General features: G+C 42.8%; 1 protein-coding gene across 1 annotated transcript; it reads left to right on the top strand.

Annotated features, from left to right (window-relative positions):
• The first annotated feature begins 763 nt into the window (after positions 1-763).
• LOC144133148 (medium-chain acyl-CoA ligase ACSF2, mitochondrial-like) lies at positions 764-21,640 on the top strand. The gene is made up of 16 exons (XM_077666013.1): positions 764-1,269; positions 3,280-3,460; positions 4,294-4,422; positions 5,318-5,371; positions 7,714-7,832; positions 9,308-9,355; positions 9,930-10,035; positions 10,797-10,889; positions 11,971-12,119; positions 13,131-13,222; positions 13,717-13,790; positions 14,533-14,640; positions 16,342-16,493; positions 17,766-17,907; positions 19,383-19,493; positions 21,422-21,640. Exons 1-16 carry the CDS (start codon positions 1,184-1,186, stop codon positions 21,545-21,547), a joined length of 1,770 nt encoding a protein of 589 aa, XP_077522139.1. The 5' UTR covers positions 764-1,183; the 3' UTR covers positions 21,548-21,640.
• The last annotated feature ends 3,625 nt before the right edge of the window (positions 21,641-25,265 follow it).

The following is a 25,265-nucleotide window of genomic DNA, read 5'->3' as shown; positions in this document are numbered from 1 at the left end:
AATTCTTCCTTTCTTCTTTCACTCCCTCCTTTATCCCTTCCTTTACGGCGCGGTTCAGGACCATCAATAAAGTTCTTTGTCTGTCTTCTTTTCCCCAAAAAACAATTATTTTAACGTGCGCAGACATCGCACAGCACACAGGCGCCTTTTTTTGTTCCATCTCTTACAGCACGATTCCGGTGTCCACCCAGATATGTGAGAATTACTGCGCCATTTCTTTTCCTCAAAGAACCAATTTAATTTAAAGGCGCCCGTGTGCTGTGCGATGTCAAGTACACTTTAAAGATCCCCAGGTGGTCGAAGTTATTCCGGAGTCCTCCACTATGGCACCTCTTCCTTTCTTGTTTCACTTCCTCCTATTCCTTCCCTTACGGCGCTGGCATCGCACGGCGCCCGTGTGCTGTGCGATGTCAGTGCACGTTAAAGATCCCCAGGTGGTCGAAATTATTCCGGAGCCCTCCACTACGGCACCCCTTTCATCTTAACTTCTTTCACTCCCTCCTTTATCCCTTCCCTTACGGCGCGGTTCAGGTGTTCAACAATATATGAGACAGATACTGCGCCACTTCATTTCCCCCAAAACCAATTATTATTATTACGGCGCGGTTCAGGTGTCCACCGGGATATGTGAGACAAATTACTGCACCATTTCCTTTCCTCAAAAACCAATTTTTTCCTGATGTTCCATGGAAGAGGGAGGGTTGAAAGGAGGGATAGGGCAAGGGTCGCAGGCTTGTATCTTTGTTTTCGATCTGAGTGGCGGTTTTTTTTTATGAGACGCGCTTATCGTTACGGGCTAACCTCCGTTTGGCCGCAGTGTTTAACGTGCACGGACATCGCGCAGCACAAGGACGTGTTTTCATCTCGCCACCATCAAAACGCGGCCGAGATTACACGGCTGTTTACCTTGCAAATTTTGGAGGCCAAGCCAATCCTCGCGCGCGCCAGCCAGCCAGAAGCGGCAGCGCGCGCACGTGACTGCGCGTCGGCGCGCCCGTCGCTCGCGCGTTGACACAACAAGCAATGCGTGCGCTGCTGTATCGGTGGCGCAGTCTGACACAGCTGCGTGCAACACTCTGACTCACTTGTGAAGTGCGACGACGGAGCGAGTGGTCGGCAAAGCACTATACACATCAGCAGCAGCTGGTTTCGGCGTTGTTTCGAGTATAGTGCGATCGCCACTATGGTCGTGCAGCTTTCGGCAGCTCGATGCCTTGTGCGGCGCGCCCGGATTGTCGCTGGACAGTACTGCTGCCGATCGCTGAGCAGGTATTTGTTTTAAAAGCATGACAGCGGTCTGATCCACTGCAAATGTAACCCTTCCGTCGCGTTGTGTCGCGATTTATGCAGATAAGGCCTTTCTCGCCTATATATCGTCGTGTCTTTATTCGGGCTGCAGCGGTTACGTAATTTGAGAGAAAACGAGAGGAGGGAGGGGTGTGGCAGCCAGTGTCGCGATTTGGCTGGCATGCATATGTTCGAATTAACTATTCTATTTCTAATAGAAAACCGAACAAACCTCGCCCAGCTTAAAATATCCAACTGGTATTCCTAGTGGTATTAACTGGAACCAGGTATTAACTGGAACCAGTTAGAACCTGTTGGAGCAGTCCGAAACTTTACGAAGTGAGTCGTACGGTGAGGGGAGGAGCGCTCGTTTTTCAGTGTAGCCGTAACAATTTATCGTTTTGAAAGCAGTTGTCGGAGCCAAATTTGCACAGAGAGGAAAGTAATTAAACATTAAAGCCTACACTTAACTGCGCGTGGGATTAGCTAGCACTAAAACATCAGTTCTACAATATTTTCTGGCTGAAAAACTGGCCGGTGTTGATTGAACTTTGATCCCAGTGAAGATTTGAAGTGAAAATTTCAGGTCAACAATTGCCTTCAGGACAGTGATTAAAGATTTCTCCTTCATTGGCTGATTGTAACTGATGGCCATGAAAAATGTCTGCAGGTACTGATAATAAGCAAATGGAGTGTGCAAGCAGAGAGCTAAATTCTGTGTGCCGATTGGATGCTTTTAGTTTGTATTATGGTTGTGAAACGTGGCACGCAGCAGCAGTGCATTGATTTGCATACACTTAAAAAGACTCCTTGCTATACGAGTAGTAGTGGTTCATATGTTTGGTGCATTCAAGGACTGTGAATTGGCTGTGTACGTGGAAAGGTGCAGGTATTTTTACTTTTTGTAAAGAACACCAGCTGCTCAGTTTGTTTGGCTCCAACGAAAAATTCCAACATATGATCACTGCACAAACATATCATTCTAATCTTAGTCAAGTCTGAAGGAGAGCTGTGTTAGTTGAGACTTTGGAGTGTTGTGCATTTCTCTGACCACTGGCCTAGACGCACAAATGGTGGAAAAGGATTTTGAGCGCAAACCTTTTGCATTGCACTTACTTGTGTGCGTGCACTTAATTGGTTTTCTGTAACAGATATATAGGCATGGCATGCGATGAATACACAAACACTGCTGCCTGTACTGTTTTTCTCTGCGTTCACTGCACGGGCCATATATAGTTGCTCACTCGTGATTTTGTAACTGTATACACTGCCAACATGCATTTTTTGCATTGGCCTTTTGCTATGCTTTGTTAATTTTGCTTTCACATGTTACAGTCGTGTCCTGTTTGGTGATATGCGTGCAGCCAGGGTTAAGAGGGTTGAAGCCACCTGATTGGCTTTTCAGCCGTATAGTGAAGTACTTTTGGCACTCATAATCAATGTTGCTAGAAGTAACATTGCCCCTAATGACCAAAAAGTCTTGAAAGGTCATATTGAATACTCAAACATTTCTAATTGATAGAAGGCTCTGTATTACATAATAATTGTACATAGATTTCTGCTGCATTTTTGCTATTATGGTCAGTGATGTTTTGCATGTATCAAAACACCTGAGCTTTTCATGCCCACAAGAGGCCTTTGGTGCCTCTGAGGCCCGAAGAAGGGTCTAACTGTATTTGATCAAAAAAGCTAGCTGGTATCTTTGCTGTACCTATAATGAATGCTGGTATGTGTATGCTGCTATCTGCATGCTGGTATCTATGCACGTATCTCTCCTGGTAAGTATATCGATGCTGATTCATGTAATGGATGTTGGTGGTTGGCTGGGATGCGATTAAGTCATCTTGAGCCTCTGGTTCAGGCAAGCTAGCTGATTCTCTATGACACATGCCAAACTACTATGCACATGTGAGGGTGATAAACACCTCTTGTATAACAAGCGAGTCATTTACAACAGGAAACACAATTGAGCGTTTTTCTCTACACACGCAGTCAGCCTGCTGCCCACAAGAAGCTGCAGTCCAGCTACTGGCTTGAGCCATGTACCAAGCCGCTGTCTGAAGATACTCTGGGCACATGCATCGATGTGGCTTCCCAAAAGTGGGGAGACCGTCAGGGCTGGGCCTTTGTTCAGGAGGAGAAACTCTGCACCTATGCCGACTACAAGAATCAGGCAGGCAGTGTTCCTTATTAATTTTTCACTTTTTCATTGATGTCGACATGTAATACATGTGTGCCACACAGGAAATGTATGTGGCATAAAAATGCTGTGCGTCACTCACGTATTTGCACATACTTGTGTTCCTTTCATTCTGTCGCTATCCTTTGCACCTCTTCTTGAGTTGAGATGCTTGACATTTAATGTCTGTACCGAAAATAGAACGTAGCTGTTGGCTGAGCATGCTCACCATGGGTAATCAAAAAGAGGAAATCGGGAAGAGAGGTGTGATACTGTGATTTACGATTGGCTGAGAATGATTGAGAGTGTTGGGATTGCTTCTTTATCTTGCGGCATGCTTGTTACGTTGAGAGCATGATGGGCTAATGCAAAAAGAATTATTGCTGACAAAGTAATATTAAGCAAGCATCTCAATAGTTTCAACGCCTTATGATAGTTTGCTCTATATGGAGCAGAAAAATAAAAATGTTCTGTTTTACTTTTTTGCCTCGTGAGCTTCTGCTGGGTGCATTTGGAAAGGCACAGAAGACAAAAAGTTTAAGGGGCGTTCACATAATGTGACACAAGCTTCACTGCCTGCCGTATATGTAAAAGGGATACAGTGAAAAGTCTGTGACAAGAGGATTTGTTCGGGATTTCATTTGTGGGTTTATTTAAATCCAACGATGGTTGTTAAATCAGTCATATGCGACCCATTTATTAGGTCGCATGCTGTGTACAGTTTTTCTCACTATTGCGTGCAACTATCAATGAAATTTGCCTGGTATGGGTTAATATTTCTGAGTAATTGTGCAAGAGCACGTTCGGCTACCAACTTCGAACTGCAGGTGGACCAATTGGCTCGAGGCCTGCTGTGCGCTGGTTTCAGCAAGGGTGACCCTCTGATGATCTGGTCTCCAAGCACGTTCAACTGGATACTCATGGCCGGTGCAGCTGCCAAAACTGGGGTTCTCTCGGTGTGTGCCTTGCGAATGTGAATATCATAAGTTTAGGCCTTTGCAGGTTACACCTTAAAACTGAGCAGGACAGTTTGTGTAAGAAGAATTAAAAATTGCCCAAGCCGTACCCTAATCTGGTTCCAACTTATTGACATAGGCCTGTTTTCATCAGGACAAGTAACAACCATATCCCTGACCTGGCTTGCCGTGCTTACACTTCCATGACATCAAGGTGTTGGGCCCGTGTGAACTACGCCCCGTCTCTTTACCAGCAGAGATCCATTTCCTTATTAAAATTTTCACCCTTGATTAAATTTTCTTTGTTCATATCTAGTTCCTGTACATGTAGGACTTCTTGTGGATCTAGTTCTTGTGTGGCTGGCATTTGTGTTAGTGTCTTTTTTTTATGGTTTATTTTGATTGGTGCCAAGGTATGGAGCTTATACGCCCTCAGGTGGTTGAAAATAATGTGGGGCTCTCCACTGCTGCGTCTCTCATAGTAATAGCTCATGTCTCTCTTTGGGACGTTAAACCCCACACACCATACCACAGCAAGCTTTTTACATACAGTTATAGCAACCCACTGTATTAGTTTTAGGGAATGGCATAGAAAAAAAAAAATGGGAGGCTTGTCTATCTGCATGAGCCTTTATCCTCACAACAAAGAATTGCCAGTACAATTTCCTCAAAGAACGGGACTTCTCTCAAGAACTTAACATTCCATATGACTTCCTGCTTTTTTGAGAGATGATCGAATTCACCTTTCATGTTTTTGTTCTTCCAGCATTTAACATTTTTGTTGTGTTTACTTGACTTAGTGTACTCTATACTAAACCTCGAAAGGTACACTTGAAAAAAGAATGTTTACTGGTGTGATTGCTTTTCAGCAATTTCTTTTTGCCATTCCTTGCAGGCAAGTACTCACTTCGGCTTGACGCCACCTGAATTTGACAAGTGCCTTTCAGCTGTGAGTACAGCACATATATTACTACCTGCATAATGTTTCTTCTTGAAAATAACTTGCGCTCTAAGTGAATGACTGTTTTTTTTTTGATGTGCTTAAACTGCCACTAAAGATTTATTGTCTATGCTTAGTATGAACTATTACTCTAAACAAAACTTCTGTTCGGAATGAGTGAACGCTTTGACGTACGCTCATTGTATGTCAGTTTTTGAGTTTCGATGCTTCGCAAGGTTTGACTGATGCCTGGCAAGGTTCACTGAATAAACAAGATTAGTGCTGCTGTGCATGAGTAGTGATGTTGATGTCTGATTTTATCCTGACTACATTGAGGCAGCAGTTTTAAATCGCAGATCAGAAATCATTCCAGACTAATAACCATAAACAAGAATCAGGATTGGAATTAGTACAGTGGCATGGAAAATTAGTACAATGGCATGCTCACTGTCATTGTGCTGCCTCTATTACATTGCTGTCGCTGAAGTTTTCTTGTGGCAATATTCTTGCTCACCAGAGTATTTATTTCGTACAATTTATTTGCTGTTTATTTATTTATCACCTGTCGTTAATTGCCTCTTTTTACTCGCTGCCAGTAGCTGCTGCTGCCCTGTCACATAAAGCATGCACATGGAGATATAACTGAACTATTTAATCTGTGAGTGGTAAACCTATTTATGAAGTGGCTCATACAAATATGCACTGTGCAGGCGACGCTATTTAATAGACGGAAGTTAAATAAAAGTTGTTAATGTACAGCAGCTGTCATGGAATGTTTAGTGGCAGCTGCTCACTTGAGTGATGAGGAAGTGCTGCAGCTGTTTCGATTCCTGCACAGCTGCCAGAAAAAAGAGCACTCGCGTGCCATGAACTGGGCACCTTCACTTTGTTGATTTACTGGTGGGGATTGTGGAACATTGTTAATGGCTGTGTTGAATGTGGGGAATAAGAGTAAAATGGCATCTACGTGCGAAGCTGCCTCCTAATGTTATGTTTGTGTTTTACATTTACTGCACCTGTGACAGGTGGGGTTTGTGTTTACATTGTACTTTCGGGGACACAGGTGGTATACTCCACGCAGCGGGAGCCGGCGTAACGGAAAGCTGCATTATAACGGCATCTAAAGCATGAAACATTGGAACGAGTTAAGCGACATGCCTGCAGATAATAAAGGGCTCCCATTGGCTGTCTCGATCCCAGATGCCGCCTGTAGATGTCGTTACGATGCAGTTTTCAGTTACTCTGGCTCCCGCTGCGTGGAGTATACCACTTTTGTCCCCGATAGTACATGTAGTTTCATGATGTGAACCTACATGTTGTCACTTTTGATAGAAGTGTGCAGTATACAAGCATTGTCTTGATGCTGAGGGTTATTGGTTGGGCTGAACAAAAGTATAGAAAAGTTTGCTTTATAGGGTCAGTTCCAATTTTACTTTAGAGGTGCAGACTTCTCAATCAAATAAGAACTTCTAAAAACATATGTGAGAAAAATTGTAATCTGATTAGCAGTTTAGGTCAGTTTCCAGTTTGTCCCAATTGCATTTTTGGAAGTTTTATTTGCACCCGCCGCGGTGGCTCAGTGGTTGGGACGCTCGACTACTGATCCGGAGTTCCCGGGTTCGAACCCGACCGTGGCGGCTGCGTTTTTGTGGTGGAAAAACGCTAAGGCGCCTGTGTGCTGTGGGAACGTTAAAGATCCCCAGGTGGTCGAAATTATTCCGGAGCCCTCCACTACGGCACCTATTTCTTCCTTTCTTCTTTCACTCCCTCCTTTATCCCTTTCCTTAGGTGCGGTTCAGGTGTCCAATGATATATGAGACAGATACTGCCTGCTTTCCCCACAAAACCAATTATTATTATTATTATTATTTTATTTGCTAATTTTTGATTGAGCTAATGAAAGAAAGCCTTAGTTGAATGAACGCGCAAGGGGCATTGTGAGAATTCACTTTGTCTCGCATGTTCTTACATGAAATACAAAATTCATTGGTTGGGGTGAGCCAGTAATTGCAATACATATGCCTTGGGAGTTACGAGTGAGCATGTTAAGAAACATTTCTTTATTTAATATATCTGAAAAACTTTCAGGCATGAAAAGTGTGCAGGAGTTGGGATTCAGTTTAATTTTCAAAAATAACTGGCTGGTAGCTACTAAGGATGTTTGTTTGGCCTACATTGCAGGAAAATTGTTTTGTACGATCCATCATAGAATACTTTTCAGCTTGTGAGATAAAGCCCGGCATGACCCTAATCAATGTTATGTATGTATCGTTATTGCATGATACAGTGAATGGTTCTAAACCTTAAACGGACTCTTTACGCCACCTTCTGAGCAGTTTGCTTTTTGGCAGGTGGACTTCAAAGGCATTTACATTCCACGACCATTCAAGACTTTCAACTACTATGAAATGCTCTGCTCCCTAATTCCTGAACTCAAAGACTCCCAGCCAGGACAGCTGAGTTCTAAAAAGTGAGGACTCCTTTGTTACCTTTTTTTTTTGCCCAAGGGTATAGACTTAACCTGGCATCAATTTTTTCTTATTTTACCCATTTTTCAGGAATTATTTCATGCATATTTCTTTTCCTGTTTGACCTGGCACAGCATTCGAGTGGCATGAAACATACTGAGGCAAATGTTGAGAGTCTAACATGGGCTCTTTAGGCAGTTAAATTTTAATGGAAAAACAAGACTGCTTATGCGTTGTTTTGGTGCTGCTAGCTGAAGCCGGAAAAAAAAGAAGTTAGCGCCAAGTTTTCTGCATTTGGGCCCTCTTTGCATCACGTTTTGCATTCAAGTAGAAACATGTATGCAGTCAGGCACTTTTATGGTGAAACCAACAGAGAAGCAGAAATAAATTAAATATAGCGTACATTTCAGTATAACCGAACTTTGTATTGGAAGTTAAAAATTTGTGTTGAATATTTTAAAGGGGTAGTGCTGCTGAGAGGATATTGAGCTGACATTGCATCCATCTCCTTGGTCTTACGCATTAAAAATGACCTTTACAATTATAAGTTGATGGCTTAGATGGCTAATTTTATGCATTGTGCATTCATTTTGGATACTTGGAGTTGAATATCTTTGGAGTTAAATATCTGTGGGCCTTTCATTAATGTAATTCACACTAGTTTTTGAATATCTCTTTTCTTAAAACGGCATTTTAAAATAAGCTTGTATTTCCTTTACTATAAAAGCAGTCAGTGATGTCATTCATTACATCACAATGTTTTTTCACACTGTGAAGCGAAGCCAGAACTATTCGATAAAAGTGGTGCTGTTATGTATTGCTTCATAGCAAAAATACTTTTTGTTGTGAAACGTGCATAAAATTGGTATAACAACAATGCCTAGGGAAAAATACTGTGATAAATGGCCATACCAATACCAAGCACGAGGGAAGAATTTCATGGTGTCAACCAGTGGCATGTGAGGTATTGCACCTCACAACACATTTTATGTGATGTCTGTTAGGTTGCCAGTTTTGCCAGATATCTTCCACACTTCTGCATTTTATAAATAAACAGCTGCTGTGAAGCTTGGAGGGAAAGTCACCTTGTTACCCATGAGCCTTACTTTGCTGGTTACAGTGACAAGCAAAATTAATTTCAGCATATCCCTTGAACTGGCTTACTGTGCAAAGAAATGCACATTCCTTGCAAGGAAAAGACAAGAAAAGTGTGATAAAATTACTTAAGTATCGCATTTGTCTGTCGTATACTATTTTCAAGTGAAAGAATGCATGTGCATAAAGGCACGACTGAATGCAATGTTAGCAATTTTGCTCAAAGCAAAGGCAAAAGTTCGTGTTGTTAGCAAAAATTTCCGCACATCATTTCAGCACGTTGGAGATGCTAAGATATGGTCACATTATAAAGCAGGTCAGTGTGCGCTTAACTGATTGCTCCAAGTTTCTTTTTTTGCTTTCAATGATTCTTGTGTTTCAGGTACCCATCCCTCAGGACAGTCATCATTGACAGTGACCAACAAGTGCCGTGAGTGCATGAATCCTATACTTTGTGAGCGGCATCAGTCATACCTTATTTGTGCATACAGCCATGTACTGACCATTTTTACCTAGTTCTTGTCATGATAGTCATGTGAAAATTTTTTTTTTGTTATCTGTCCCACTGAGTGCATACTTATTCACTTTCACATCTTTTAACTGGCATTACGTGCTTTTAGGAATATGTACAAGGCTCATTTTAATGTGAATTTTTTTTGTAATGACAGTATACGTACTCTGGTTGTGTCAGTTAGTATTGTGGAACTTCTGGGGGTTGCAATTTTAAAGGGGTCAGCTATCCCCCTCTCGTACCCTTACTTCCACCTATGCAGTAAGTTTGTTGCTTATTCACATGTTGAGGTATGTGACTGTTTTCTCTTTTAGTATGTGCTGGTGGTAAACTTTTTAATGTTTTATGCCTACTGCCAACTGCGTTTGCTGTCTATGTGTTCTTAAATGTTTAGTTTAATTTGGGGCCTTGAAAAGAGGGTGTGCTTTTGAGTTGAGGAAATGCAGTAATTTAATTAGTTTGGACACGCACATTATGTTCCCTGATGTTGCAGTGGCTGTGTTTCCCTGCAAGAACTCATGCGAGGCGGAGAAGCCGACCTGCAGGCAGCACAAGAAACTGTGGCTGCAAGCGATCCGTTCACCATAGTGTTCACCTCCGTGAGTGACTGCCCCGGATGCATGCCTTTCTGTTGGTGGTAACAGCAGCAGTGTAACAGTGAGAACTGAGAAGTTTGTGGAGTGATTCTTTGCCAGTATTCGGCTGTGAATCTTTGCAGCCAGTATTCAGCAGTTCACTCAGGCATGTATACGTAATATCATTTGGTGGATTGTGAATGATTTTAATGCTATCCTACGTGTAAATGGCTGCGGCTTTTAACATGTACGCTTAAAATTAATGGTATCAAGTCACTGCAACTGGCAGTATAAGTGCAAAAGTGGTCATGAGGTATTGTACTAGACATTGCAAAATTGAGAGAGCATATTCAACATTAGCTCTCTGTGTAGAGAACTGTGTATTGTTGCTGCATAAAGTTTGAAACTGTAAACATCACATTTACTGACTGTAAGGCCGAAGGAAATATTCCTGTAAGAAATATGGTAAACGCCCGTAAAGAAAATGGCGACAAGTATAGTTTTGTAGAGAGAAACACAGTAGTTTGCTGCTGGAAAGTTATATTCAGTACAGCAGGCATGCGCAAACTGAAAAGGTCTGAATGTTTGTAATCGTAAATTTACTATAAACTGGCTCTTCTTTGAAATTAAGCTGTCACATTTTTGTTTCTGTGTCACCAGGGCTACAGAGCATCACTAGTTTGCTCTGTTCCAAAAAGAAGAGATTTTTTTTTGTACTGAACTTCCACTTGTGTGTATTCTCATTTTACTGTAGTGATTGTGAAGAACTGTACCGATTTTTGCAGGGTACGACCGGTGCACCCAAGGCTGCTGTGTTGAGCCATGCCAACTTCGTCAACAATGTGCTCACCTACGACCAAAGGGCAAAGCTGACCCAGGTTTGTTGCTAGCTTGGTCAGGCTTTTTACCACTGAATCAGGTGTTGCAACTCGTCGGAGTTGTGAGATGCTTTGAAAACTAATTCTGTAGGAAATAAAGGCTGCACCTCAGAGCAGAATCTTGTTGTACAATATTAATGTGAATCTGAAATTAGCCAGAGGAAAGGAAATGACCCTAGTTGCTTTAAAAAAGGCTGGCTAACTTTACAAGTGTATGTTTAGAATTACCATGCACCGGCTTCTCTCTAAACGTGGTTGCCTTTCATTTCCATAGTATATCGTGTTTTGTGATGTGCTTATCAGGTGGAACTTGCAGAAATAGTGAGTGTTCATATGTTATGTTTCTTTCTCCCCTACTCTTCTTGATGCAAAATTGGCTTTGCTGTAGTACACAAGGATTGGCTTTGTTTTGGTATGTGCTTTCAGGGTTGGTTTTTTTTTTGTGAGCATAAATTTGCACACACGACAAAAACTGTGTTTATGGCTTCTGTACCAACCAAAATGTGAAATTACATGCTCTAGTTTTGACCCAGAGATTTACCTTTCTACAAGGACGCAACAGTAATGACACATGGTGCAAATCTGTGGGCAGCGATCGAGAACTTCGTTATGTCAGCAACTAGAACGATAATGAGTGTCGGGGAATATCGGATGTCGCTTCAGTGCTGACAAAGCACTTTGGAAGAGTGGTATTAAACAGAACTTGAATGACTCGAATCTCAAAGTGAAGTTCAGTGGAAAACTTCTGTTTTCTTTTATAACTGCTGCTTTTTCCTGCAGTTATTTGTGACAATGTCAGTATTGCTATGTACTATAGTGCTCCTATTTCCTTTAATCTTGCCTCGATGCAGCTATGAGCACTGCATATGGAAGAGGGCCAAGGATTTGACTGAACAAAATGCGAGCTGTCTTTTATTCTTTGAAACCTGAGAGCCAGCTACGTTTTACCTAGATTGTTGAATTGTGACATAGTCTTAAAATGTGTGTTCCGGAGTACAGTCTTATGAATATTGATCACTATGATCAATATCATTTGGTATGATCAATGCTGTCTGGTCTGTGGGTTCCTTTGCCGGTTCAGGAGACAGTGATGTGCAACCCTCTGCCTTTCTTCCACGTGTACGGCTTGAGCGTGGTGCTGGCACGGTCACTCGTGCTGGGTGCCAAGGCCGTGGTGCCAGCTCCCGCCTATGATGCCGCAGCCGTCCTCAGGGCCATCCAGGACCACAGGTTGGTCAGTGAGCGGATGTTTTTGTGTGCCCCGACAGAGGACCAAGCCACTCAGCTTCTTGGTGACGCAAAAAGAGTGCCAACATGTGACTAGTCGTGTGGCCCCATTGCAATTGTTCAGTCTGTTGTCAGACACTTGCTTGATACATTCCTAAATAATGTGAATAATTGAAACAATGGAAGGCTACTAATTACTGTGATCCTTGTAGCCTTTGACATGGCCTTGTGACCCAGAGAGCATAGAGTTTAATTATCCAATAAAACTACCATTGCTACTGACTTGGTTACCCAATTTCGCTACACATTGTGACAAGTGCATGTGTAGACAAAGTAATAGAACAGGAGAAGTACAGTTGAAGCTTATCATAAATGTAATTATTGCCACATCTTCCAAAGGTGGTCTACTTGGCAAGCAAGAGAACCACGCAGAAATCAAATGTGTAGCAAGCTTACTACTAATGGCACATATTATCAAGCTTTTTTTTTATGTTTCTGTGTGTAAGGTGGAAGTGGGGAGAAAATATTACACTTATTTTTACTCCGCCATTTTCTATTATTACAGCAATTTTTGTTTCTATTCAAAAGGTTGGCTTTCTAGTGACCTCTTCTAATTTTTGTATATTTTTGAATGTTTCACAAGAATTGCAGGTTGAATGGTATTTTCTATAAATTTGTAAATTGAGCGTGTGTAAAGACATTTCATATATCAATGCCTTCATTGGAGCTATAACTTGTGTCATTGAAATTTGAAGCATGCCTGGGAAATGGGTTTCTTCCATAACAGTCGTTAATAAACTGGTGTTATCTACTATGTATTCGTATGGCTATATGAACTGGTCAGTAGGAGCAAGTTCTCTCATGCGCAGTTTTACTTGTGTCAGTGTTATCCACTTATTCAGCACGTAATTTCTTGCTGTCTTTTTCATTATTTTTCATTTTACTGGCCTTTTCTAAATTTTTTTTCTTGAAATCTTCTCAACGGGCATTGTGATATTGTGTTGCATCTTTCAGGTGCACTGAGCTGTGTGGTTCTCCAACCATGTTTCTGGACATTATCAATTCTCCGCTGAGGAAGCAGTATGACATTTCTTCACTTCAACATGGTGAGCAAAGTCAGAAAAAGGCAAGACAATGGAATGCAGTGTTTTGCTTGGATGTAGACTTTTGCATGAATATAATTAAGCCCCTTTTGTATTGTTTCACGCAGCTCTTAAGAAGAGCTTGCTGTCTGAAAGCACAACAATAATGCTCTATACGTCTGTTTTTTCTTTCGGTTGGCATAAAAATAAGTGATAGGCTTACGACTTCAATTTTGATGCAGTAACATATCAACTGGTAGCACAAATCCAGCCTATTACCTTGTACCTCTCTTTCTACCTATTGTATTTCTAACCTAATGTTGTTCATAAGTTAGATTCCAGAATTTACACTGACTTTCTCGGGTTCTTTTTGCAAATAGCTAATATAGAGTCACTGCAGCATCAGCAGGTTTCTTCACACCTGTCAAAGCTAAATGCTTTGAGGATTTTAAACTTTTAACTTGTGCTTTGCGCCTGTCTCTGCATGAATACATGTTCATGGAGGTGAGCTATTGCAGGGGAATCTGGTGGAAATGTCGTTACACCTGCGGTGCGTAACCTGGTGAGGGAGAAACTCAACATTGGCATGAGGGTGAGCAAGCACATGTTTGTATCAGTGTTCATACACTAGCCATGTTTTGCCAAGCCAAATGATGTTTGAAGAAGTACTTTTTTTAGGAATAGACGTATAATGACTTGTACGGGCTGACTTTTCTTAGATAAGTGGGATGGCTAGCTTTTAAACGGGTATGTGGCAGAAACGCCATTAGTGACCCTGCAGTCACATTTCCCGAGTCTGTGGTTTTTGTTATCAGTGAGAGGCCATGCAACAAGGAATATTGTGTCTGTATGATTATTGATGTCAGAGAACATTGATGTGGTATCACAAATGTAGTGTGCTCTCAAATTACTAGAATTAATAGAGACAGCATTAATTTGCAAAGAAATATTGAGATAGAGACGCAGTTCTTGTTCATGTATATTGTATTTCTTTTGCAATCTAATGTTGTCTCTGTCGTCCTAGTAATTTGTCACCATGCTGCTTGAATGATGCTTTACCATCTAGCCTGCAGCAAAGCCTTGATAGATGTGGTACTCAAGCTGTTTCGGTACTGAGCCTGAAACTAATGCACACATTTGCTGTGAGCTCAGCTTTTCTTTGCAGAGAAGTGTATCAGAATCTGTCGGATATGCCAGGTTAAGTCGGCCCCTTTGGCATCCCAACCTGCAACTGTTGTGAAGAGGCAGGAGGTTGAACGCCTCTGCAGTATTTTCAGCTGCAATCTGATGCTGTGTTTTGATTCTGACGATTTCATTTTTTGTTTTATTCGTAGGTGGGTTATGGCACAACGGAGCTGACCACAGCGGCAATGGTCACAAGCAGTGATGACCCCATTGACAAGCAGCTGAACACTGTTGGCCGACCACTGCCACACCTGGAGGTGAGGAGGCTGTTTGTCCTCTATAGAATGTTAACCAGTAGTGCCCCACTGACTGTCACAGGTACTGCGATGTAGCAAACAATCAACTCCCAGAGTTTTCACCCTCTTACCACAGCGGTGGCTTAGTGGTTCAAGCATTGGCCATATACGCAGGAGGTGCGGAGTTTGATCCACTGTATACCCATTGGTTTTCCAATGGGTACAAGGTTTTTCCTTGCTTGGCCTTGTGCTCACGTTTTGTGGGGTGAAATGCATGAGAAGACGGGGCTCTGACCCCATCTTATGTAGACAAAAAACACCTTGAACCACGACATTCTTTGGCCAAGCTGACCTTGTGCAATTAATCCCTTAATGAACGCATATTTTTTTTTAGAATAGTGCCAAAATGGTCAATTAGTACCTTTGCTGCTATTTGTTGGAAAACCAATAAAATGCTTTGGATGACCGCTACTTGACTTATGCAGGAAACAGAGTACCAGAAAACACAACAAGCTGGACTTGTCAGGAGCCAGAAGTGACAGCGGCTTATGACAAGCCTGGCTCGTCCCAAGTCTGCTGGGGGTTAAAATTCATGCTGATGATAATCATCACTTTTCTCCTTCTCGTGGTGTGAAGAAGGGACAATTAGGTTAAAAAATTAAGAATTGATGATAAAGAAATGAGATTAAGAATTAAATGTGCTGGGGCAGGATGGTTGCAGCTTACGCAGGCCATGGATAATTGGAGGTCGCTGTAGTGGCCTTTGTCCTGCAGTGGACATAGCTTACAGACCTGGTGTAAACAGTGTGACATCAAAAAGATGTGGCCCAATGGGCAAAATCATCCAATTTCGGTTCGGAACAGGCCTTTTTGGTTTCAAGCACTCCCCCGCTGTGCTTTTGTTCCCCAATTTGAGGCATCTCGCAGCCTTCTTTCTCCCAGTAAAAGCCTCCTCGGTACGGCACGTTTTGCCCATCAAACCAGAAACACGTGCGCTGATTACGTAGGCTGGGAGAGGTCTATTGATGAGGGGTAATAGTGGTTGTAGAAATACAAAACGTTTCACCCTCTTGTGATCCTTGTTGTGCGATATTGTGCAGCTTTTGTCAGAAGTATAGAGCTTGAGAAGTATGCTTCTGGGCTATGTTATGTGCCTTATTATGTGCATTGGCAGCATTTGAAACCAGTAAAGGGAAGGTGAACACTTATCTTTGCCTCTCAGCAGTTAGGACTACCATGGATGCTACTGGAGCCCCACTAGATGGCTTAGAAGCAAACCCTTTGGGCTCTTTACTTTTGACAAAGGCTGTACATGTGTACTGTCATGTTATGAACCTCACTAGGGCGAGTGGATCCAAACCTTCACATTTTAGTGGGCAGCTTTTTTCTCAATGCACTTAGGAAGGGATTAAGAGGTGTGCAGCGAAAGACATGCTTATAACCTGATGCTTTACAGTTTGCTTTCAGTTGCTCCGCTTCGTAGTTTCGTTGCTAACAAAGCTATGCAGATGTCAGTCTGGAAAACTGCAAATACGTAGCCTATTTAGCAAACAAAATTTATTTCACATCACTTCACCATGCACCTACTCGAGAATCAAGGCTTGTGGGGGCAGCTAGAAATTCTAAGTTCTTCCAGGAGGGAAATTAAGCTAACAATAAAGATGGTTCAGGTTGAAAACACACTGAATGACTACTTCAAGAGGATTTTGGATTTTTGTGCAGGTGAAGATTGTCGACCCTGCCACAGGCAGTGAGGTGCCAGTGAATTCTCCTGGTGAAGTCTGGGGTCGTGGTCCCAACGTCTTTCTGGGCTACTACAATAACGAACAGAAGACCCAAGAGGCCATGACACCTGATGGGTGGTACAAGACAGGGTAATTATGTTGCATAATATAATGTATCGGTGTGTCTCAAATGTGGATCCTTTGGGATGTGGATCCCAATCTCAAATGTGGGTCTACAGAAACATGTACAGAACCCACAAAGTTGTTACTCTTTTATGAAACCCCTACAATTTTTTGCCTGGATGACAAGGCAAGATGGAACCATGCGAACTGATAAAAATCTAACATATCAACGCCTATTCATTGTTTTTTTATCACAAGAATTAAAAAAAAAATCCAGGGCTACAGTGCATTACCACAGTGTGTGGGTGAGTTATTGGAACAAACTGGTGCGGTATTTCGCACATTTTTTTTATGCATGTCCATAAACGTACCAAAGAATTCCATCTTAGTTCATTGCACTTTCTGTTGCTGTAATATACTTCTGCTTACTTCCTTGAGCTCTTCAACCCAATTATCTCGAGGGACCCCAGTGTTGTTTGTGACTCAAAACTACTCCAGTATCCAATGCAAGATCTACTGTTGCTCTGGAACAAATGGTTGTTCCTGGTCTTTTTATAAAGTATGTAAGGCTTTCTACCTATATAATCATTTCAAGCAGAATAGAAAGGAAGGCAGTGCAATCAAAAAGGATGTGGGAAAAATTTCATGCACACACTGCGAGCAGTGTTAAAATGCTCACTTTCATGTTAACATATGTTTAACTGGGTAATACCTACCTGGATGACTACTGGATATGGCATCAGTTCTGTGGGTTACTCCATAAGCTTCGTTGAAGTACGTTGTATCCCGAAAGATGCAGACCGCTTTGCAGTTGTACAGAGGCCCTTTCTTATACACTCGTATGAGGAGAACTGTGCTAGCCATGCTACGAGCGATGCTGCTACTCCAACTACAACAAGCACCTGAAACACAGTTGAATGCAGCTCGAGAGAGCATTTACTGGGTCAAGCATTGGTGGACATGGGCATTCCTTGAATTACCCCCTTGACATGGCCTGTGGCATGCATGACTGATGCTTGCCACAATTCAGCTTCAGTTAGCTTGCTGCTTTAGCCAGTTGGACTGTGTGTCTGAACTATCCGGGTGTAAGATCCTTAGTGGATGCGGCTGTTTTGAAGCAAAAGCCTTTCATTCTGTAATCCTGTCTTCGGCCATAAGTTATTTCCTACTGCTGAAGTTAGGCAAGCCCCTGAGCACATTCTAAGTAGTGGCAGCATTACTGTATTCTTGTCCATGTGCCTCTTGCTTAAACAACTGTTGGGCCGTTTTCTTTTATCCCTCGTGTCATGGACTCTGCAGTGATGTGGGAGTGATGGATGAAGACGGCTACGTGACCATAGTCAGCCGTCTCAAGGACGTGGTGAACCGTGGTGGTGAGAAGGTGTACCCCACTGAAGTGGAGGAGCTTCTTCATACCCATCCAGCAGTCCAGGAATGTCATGTAAGTGAGCTTCTTCCAACGTAACACCTTGAGTAACTCTCTCCTAACCCCCAAAGAGAGGTCAGTCGTTAACTCCATCGACAAGCAAGTACCTTTTCCACATGGAACATGATTTTGGCTTGGGAAACGCAGTGATAAAATCATTTTGAAAAACTGTGACTGAAGAAATGACTCGAGGGAGCTATAGCAGATTGGGAAGCTGGGTCTGGTAGGGGGCCTAATGTAGCCTTCGAGCCACTGTGCACATGCTGTACACTCATGGGTAGCTTGCATGCTTTCACAGTGGCATTAGGGTGCAAGAGCAGGCACTGTACCATGATTTGAGTTCTGATCTGGTATAACCTGCTGTAACAGGTGTTTTAAGTTGTCACAAGTTGGTAATGTAAACTATAAAGGCATGCATTGTCATCACTTAGAATGTACCATTAGAATGTGCAGTGTTGTTCACTGGTGTCAAAAAAAAAACAACTGGTACAAGTATTAAAGGTGGCCTGAGGTTCCAGTCCACTCAAAGCAGCTGCTACTTTCTGAAAATAATTGCACTAGCAGCTGCTGATCCGTGGACACATTTTAGATACAGTAGTTTTGTTGAGAATAACAGACATATTATCACGACATTTCTTTGCCTATAATAATGATTCCAGAACAATGTTCAGAAGCCTGATATGTAGCAAGGGAGTCCTGTAGGAGGCTGGAAGTTTCAAGTTTTATGGAATAATGTCGGAATTAATTTTCTAAAATTACTCTTGTTTTAGCGCACTGCAGGTGGTAAACATGTTTATGTATTTGTAAGTAAAATAAATATGCAGGCTTTTTTAGAGTACAAACCATGCCTGGTGTTTAAGTAATTTGGCTCTGGATATTACATCTAAGGGCAAAGCTTTTTGAATAGTAAAAGTAAAATGAGACCCTTCCATGTTCCTTTTCTCAAGTCCACTTATTGTTGCTGGAAAATGTGAATGTCCTGCTGTCCCTAGCAGTAACCATAGCACTAATGTCGGTTGAAGAAAGTGAACATAAGCAAAGTGCTCACCACAAAAAGAATCGCAGGCTGAAATTTATCAGCTACTGATGATGCTTGCTACTAGGATCAAAATTATTATCACAATAAAAGTGAACTTTAAGATTTAAAATTACATTCTACTCGCTACAGGCTCCTCTTTTAAAAATAAAACTGGAAGTACCAGATAGCTAGGTGCTTGGGCCTCAAGTTCTGAGAAATTTTCAGAGGGCACATTTCACAATGGGCACAAGTGAAGGAAGCAAAATCAGTAGAATTTCACTTGTATCAGTACTGCAACTCATCTACTCATTTAACACACATATATTGGGTACAACTCGCAGGGCGTACATTCCAATCGAGTGGTTGAGTTAAAATTTTTACATGACCAGTTTGACACTGGTTTTTGTTGGCTAGAAAAAAGGAGAGAAAAATGGAGCGTTTTTCACTGTTTTGTTTCCTCTCTTGTGATCAGGTCATTGGTGTGCCAGATGAGCGGCTAGGTGAAGAGGTCTGTGCCTGGATTGTGCTAAGGGCTGATGCCAAGGTCACCGATGAAGAGCTGACAAAGCACTGCCAAGGCAAGGTGCGTCCAGACGGGGATATTGTGGCTAAACTTTGGTTCAACAAGGTTCAAGCATTCGGCTGTACACTTGTTGGAACTGCAGTAATTTTGTGGACGAGAGGCATGTATTATCGTAATTAAGTTTCATACAGGTTTATTTTACCCCACTTCCCCATCAGCAAGTAGCTATCTCGCTACCCCCTTCGGGCTCTGCATGCATATCTGCACACGAATTCTAAGTTCTGCGAGGTCCCTGTATAGAAAATGCACTGTACAGGAATCTGCGTGCTGTAATAATTGTTTCATTCATTTTTAAAGGATGAGTGCATCAGGACGGATAAGATGTGCTGATTTGTCTACATGACAAGTTCTTATAACAGCAAGAAGCGGTATGATTGAGACCCTGAATGCAGTGGGCAGTTGCCAAGCGGAGAAAAGAGGTTTTGACAGAAACTGTATAATTAAGCATCCGGGAAGATGGAAATTTTTTCTGTGCAGTTTTTGGATGCTGCTCAATAAAATCCTGAAATTTTAAGACTTTGCCCTCTTTGGGTAATAATTTGCACCCAAAGGGGTTATGCTGCATGCAAGCTGGTCTGGATATATGTAATCAAAGACGCTCTGGGGCACAAATTTTCATCGTCAGGAAGAGCTACTCGATCTGGCAAGCACAGAGCGCTCTTGTAGCTACTATAGTTTGCTGGAATTGTAGGCTGACTGGAATCGTTTCTAACTGAAGTTGCTGCGTCATTAGTTCGTATAGTCTTTTTAGTTTTTGTAGCTTTGCTTTCTTGGAGAATAAAAGTGAAAAGGTTTAGACATAACGAAATCATGGAATAGCAACCATGTTTCTGCCATCAACTTGATAAAACCCTTTGTATCATGGTGCAGTGTTCTGTGATTGGTGCAGATACTGTGGGCACTGTATCGTTGACAGCATTGTAAATGACATCTTCCTTTCTCATAGTGGGCAAAAAGAAGCAAGTTGTGGGGATGAAGTGCTGTAATAAGTGCATGGAGTAGGTTGAACAAGATTAATGCAAGGATAAAAGGTGCCCAATGGCCAAGAGTTATTTGCAGTTGCACTTTGCAGTTACCTGCTGCAGTATACTGAAGGATTCTAATATTATGATGCATGTTATAACCCTGCCAAGCGTGCAAGTTAAGTGATTTTACAGGGAGTGTCACTCTCTATAAGTACACTTCGCCAAAGCTAAATGGCTCAAGTGGAGTGTTACTCGCATAAGAGCTCACTCTAGGTGGGGTGCAATCATGGAACAGACTTCAGTGACCGAGTGCGTAGCCTCCGCTGGCAACGATTTCAAAGGAACAAATTGTAATGAATAAAAAGAAGGCACTGATAACTTTATTTAACATCTTTTAACACTGATTTTTAAAAAATAATTCTTTGTTATGGTAATAGCTGAAACAGCACAACAAAGAAACAAGATCACCTTCTCTGTTTTCCGCCTTATTATTTGTTGTTGGAATTGTGCATAGGCTATAGAAACATGTTCTGGCCAGTCTTGGCATGCTGTGCCTTAAGAATATAAAATGAATGTAATAAAAATATTTTTTTTTGTTTTTATTTGTGGTATTGTGCCAAAGAATCAATTTTTAGAGATTTTTGCTCTCTCATCTACTTTTTCAAAAATCCCGCTGGTTGTCGCCATTTTTCTTACTACGAGTGGCACTCTGCCTTCCTGTTTAGCACTGCATAGCCTAAATCGTCACGCGAGGTACTGAAGTGCACTGCCTGTAAGCACACTTAAATTGGTTTGCTTGACAGCGGTATTAGGGGATTTTAAATTGCACTTGCACTGAATCTGTGCCACATTATAACAGTGTAGTATGAATCTCAAGACATCTTACTTCACCCACATACAGCCGTTGTGGTGATAGCTACAGCGTGCATATGGCTCTGTTGCTTAAATTTTTCGTTTTTGCAGCTCAGCCACTTCAAGATTCCCCGATACTTTATCTACGATGCCAAAGTGCCCAAGACTCCAATTGGGAAGCCGCAGAAGGCACAGATGCGGCTGCTGGCGGCCGAAAAGCTTGGTCTTACAAGATGAGTGGACACGAGTTTGTGACCTGTGATCCATGCCTTACGTTCCTATTTTTTTACATGTACAGCATGCATTTAATAAATAGGTCTGAAACCTGCAGCAATGTACACTGTTTAAATGCTTTTGAGGCTTTGAGGTGTATGGCTCAGAACATTCTTCAAGTCCACTAGGCAGTCATGTCTCAGTGCTGATGCTCAGTCACACATGTGGTTTGGGTTGGATCGTTGAATGTTGTTTGGGAAATATTCAGTTCTTAAAAGGTTCCAAGAGAGACTAACCACTACCAGTTCTTTTTTTAGTGGTGACAGAGTTAAGATCATGGCATTGCACCAGAAAACTGGGCGACATATGTTTTCAATCTGGGGTCACAGAATTACCTTCTACCAACAAAGATGGAGCACATGGTTGTGTAGGCCATCTGTTGGCCAATGAGAAGGGTCACCTGTATAGTCATGTGATCTGGGTGCTCCACCACAATGTAGGTGGTAGCACAGCTAGTGCCGTTGTTTGCACTACAGGTGGGCAAAACAGCGAGTTTTTCACTGCTGGGTTAGGTTATTTGACTTTTCTAATATTAACTTCTCTATAATTTCTGGCTGACATCTGTATATTCTGTGTGGCCACATGTATCCAGCTCCGTTGCTTGATATTGTGGCCGCTGCGGCCAAGTGGGTGGCTGAGTGGTTTGAGCATCCACCTTGCGTGCGGGAGGTGTGGGGTTTGATCCCCAGCGCCATCAAATACCCATGGCGATGTAATGGGTACAAGTTTTATCCTGGCCTGGTGCTCGGCTTATTTAGGGCAAAATGGTTGGAAAATGGGACTTGGACCTTAGCTTGTGTAAAGAAAAAGACCTTGTGCATTGGCGCTCTTTGGCAATAGCTGCCCTTGCGGCATAAAAACTCATTATTGTGATCATGTTTGATCTGACCTCCATCCCCGGCCTTCTTTAATGATGACCGGGAAGAGGTCACGGCAGTGACCTGTCTTTACAACGGAGTGTGTTTGCAGGTCAGGTGCTCTGCATGAGGGGCAGTCGGTGCTCAGTCCGCCAATAAGACTCTGCCATTACAAATTTTAGGTCTAACAGCATAGTCGAGTGATGGTGCAACGTCCGGCACGCGGGTTGAATGCCGAGAAACAATCCAGTTGAGCGGGTCTACTGCAGTCTCTTGCCTAGGCGGTCGCTCTCTATATTCAGCATGAAATGCTTTAGCTTCTGCTTCCGGGGAACTGAGGCCAACATCGTCTAGAAACCAAGGCGAAGCCAATTGCTTAAACTTTCCAAAACATTATGAAATTTTCCAACCGAATGAAGCTTTCCCATAACCCAGCACCCCAAGTGGGAATCAAAAGAACACTGGCATAAATAGAGCAGCTTCTTTTCCTGATGCCACAAACCACTCAGCCACCGTCGCAGCATCCCGTGCTTAGCCTTTTACAGATTGTTGTAGTCGTACCTTACATCCATTCGACTTGCTCTTCGCAAAGCGTGGCGACGGTATTGTTGCCGCCGTGGCTGCTGGATGAGTCAAGAGATTGGAAGGCTCGCTTACGTTGCCAGCGGAAGCTTTGCGAACCACACACGAAGGTGAGAAAGCGGCCAAAGTGTGGCCTAATGTGTAGCTAAGGCCGGAGAGATGGGGCGAGTGCTACGGCCTGCATCAAGCACTGAGGGACATTTTTACCCGCCGCAGTGGCTCAGTGGTTAAAGCGCTTGTCTACTGAGCTGGACTACCCGGGTTCTAACCCGACCGCTGCGGCCGTGTTTCGATGGAGGTGAAACACAAAAGGCACCCGTGTGCTGTGGGATGTCAGTGCACGTTAAAGATCCCCAGGTGGTGGAAACTATTCCGGAGCCCTCCCACTATATGACACCTCTTCTCACTCCCACCTTCATCCCTTTACTTACAGTGCCGGTGAGGTGCACACCCAGAAGTGAGACAGTTAATGCACCTTTCATTTCCTCAAAAACCAATAATACTCTGTGTGCCCAGCCAAAAAATTTCCATGGCTGATGGCTGCAGCTTCACAAGACGTGTGAAATAAGACAAGGGTGCTGCCCACCAGTTTGAAGAAGAGAAGCGGGCGAAAGCTGTGGAATTCCAGCAGTCAATAATTAAGGGACCTGGCCGATACTCGAGTGCGGCTTATGAGCCTCCCTAAGTGTGTGCTACGCCCTTCTTGCAGCGTGTTTCACCTCCTCTTGACGACGAGGTAGACTGAAAATGTTTTACAGCAACAGCTGTTTCTGTTTCATAGTTCTAGTCTTCTTTGTTGGAGTCCCCAGAGAGGAGACCCGAGGGAAGGCACACGTGAGGAGAGGGAGTGAGTGCCAAAGAGGGAAAGGGAAGATGCTGCCCATTGGTCGGCTCCGAGTGCCTGCGAGCTTCACATCTCTCTTTGCCACTGCTCTGTTTAACTCATTCCTTACCGCGGGAAAACTGGTGGTTCCAGTGCGATGTGGGTAAAAAAATTATTCGTCCATAAATTTCTAAGTCTTGCTTTATTGTATTTTTCCGCAGCTTACGACCCCGTAGAAAGATAGAATAACCAACAAGGCTGTAACCAATCTCGGTGAACAATCAATAACCGAGCTCACTGCATACTTTAATAAATGCTGGCATGAAGGTGCGATCCCACGAACCTGGAAGGATGCAGAAGTCAGACTCATACCAAAGCCCGTGAATGCACCTGGAATTGCAAACCTCGGGCCGATATCACTGACATCATGCGTCGGAAAGCTACTGGAACACGCCATCCTGGAAAGACTGCAAAGACACGTGGAAGAATGCGGCATTCTTTCAGACACGATGTTTCGATTCCGGCCGCACTTATCCACACAAGATGTATTAATACAGCTTAAAGAAGAAATGCTTGCAAAAGCTAACAAGAGAACAACCAAGGCAATATTAACATTAGACCTTAAGGGAGCATTTGATAATGTCAAACATAAAGCCATAGTGCGCAAATTAGAAAGCACAAATTGTGTCAGAAGAATATATGACTACATTAGAGACTTTCTTAGTGACAGAACTGCAAATATAACCATAAGGGACATCAGGTCAGAACAGATCCAGCTAGGCAGTAGGGGCACATTGCAAGGGGTGGTACCCTCACCCATCCTATTCAATATAGCGATGAGGGACTTACCAGCTAAATTAGTACGAATAGAGTCGGTTAGACATGCGCTCTACGCCGACGACATCACAATCTGGCCGAGTACCGGGTCCGGCGGAGAGATCCAAGACACATTACAACAAGCAGCTGACGTGGTGCAACAGTACGCAGAGACATGCGGACTCGAGTGCCCGCCACAAAAGTCCGAATTAATACTTATTAGAAAGGGAAAACGCACGCAGGAAGACGAAATAAATATTCAGGTACAATTCGGGGGAGAACAAGTAAAGATTGCCAACACCGCTCGGATACTGGGCATGCACATTCAAGCGGATGCTGGAAACCTCATGGCACTCAAGAAGCTCACAGACACCACAAATCAGCTATTACGACTGATAAAGCGAATCATGAACAGGAAACATGGGATGAAGGAAAAGGATTCGGTTAAGCTCATACAGGCATTTATTATTAGCAGAATCGTGTATGCAATGCTGTACATGGTGCTAGAAAACCAGTGCGAGAGAAAAGATCAGTTTCTTATCAGGAAATCGTATAAGCAGGTGCTACGTCTACCTACAGGTACGCCAACAGCGAAGCTACTAGC

The sequence above is a fragment of the Amblyomma americanum genome, chromosome 5, assembly GCF_052857255.1.
Source record: "Amblyomma americanum isolate KBUSLIRL-KWMA chromosome 5, ASM5285725v1, whole genome shotgun sequence".
In the NCBI taxonomy this organism is placed as follows: Eukaryota; Metazoa; Arthropoda; class Arachnida; order Ixodida; family Ixodidae; genus Amblyomma; species Amblyomma americanum.
The sequence above is the reverse complement of the archived record's forward strand: the minus strand, read 5'-3'. Positions and strand labels throughout refer to the sequence as shown.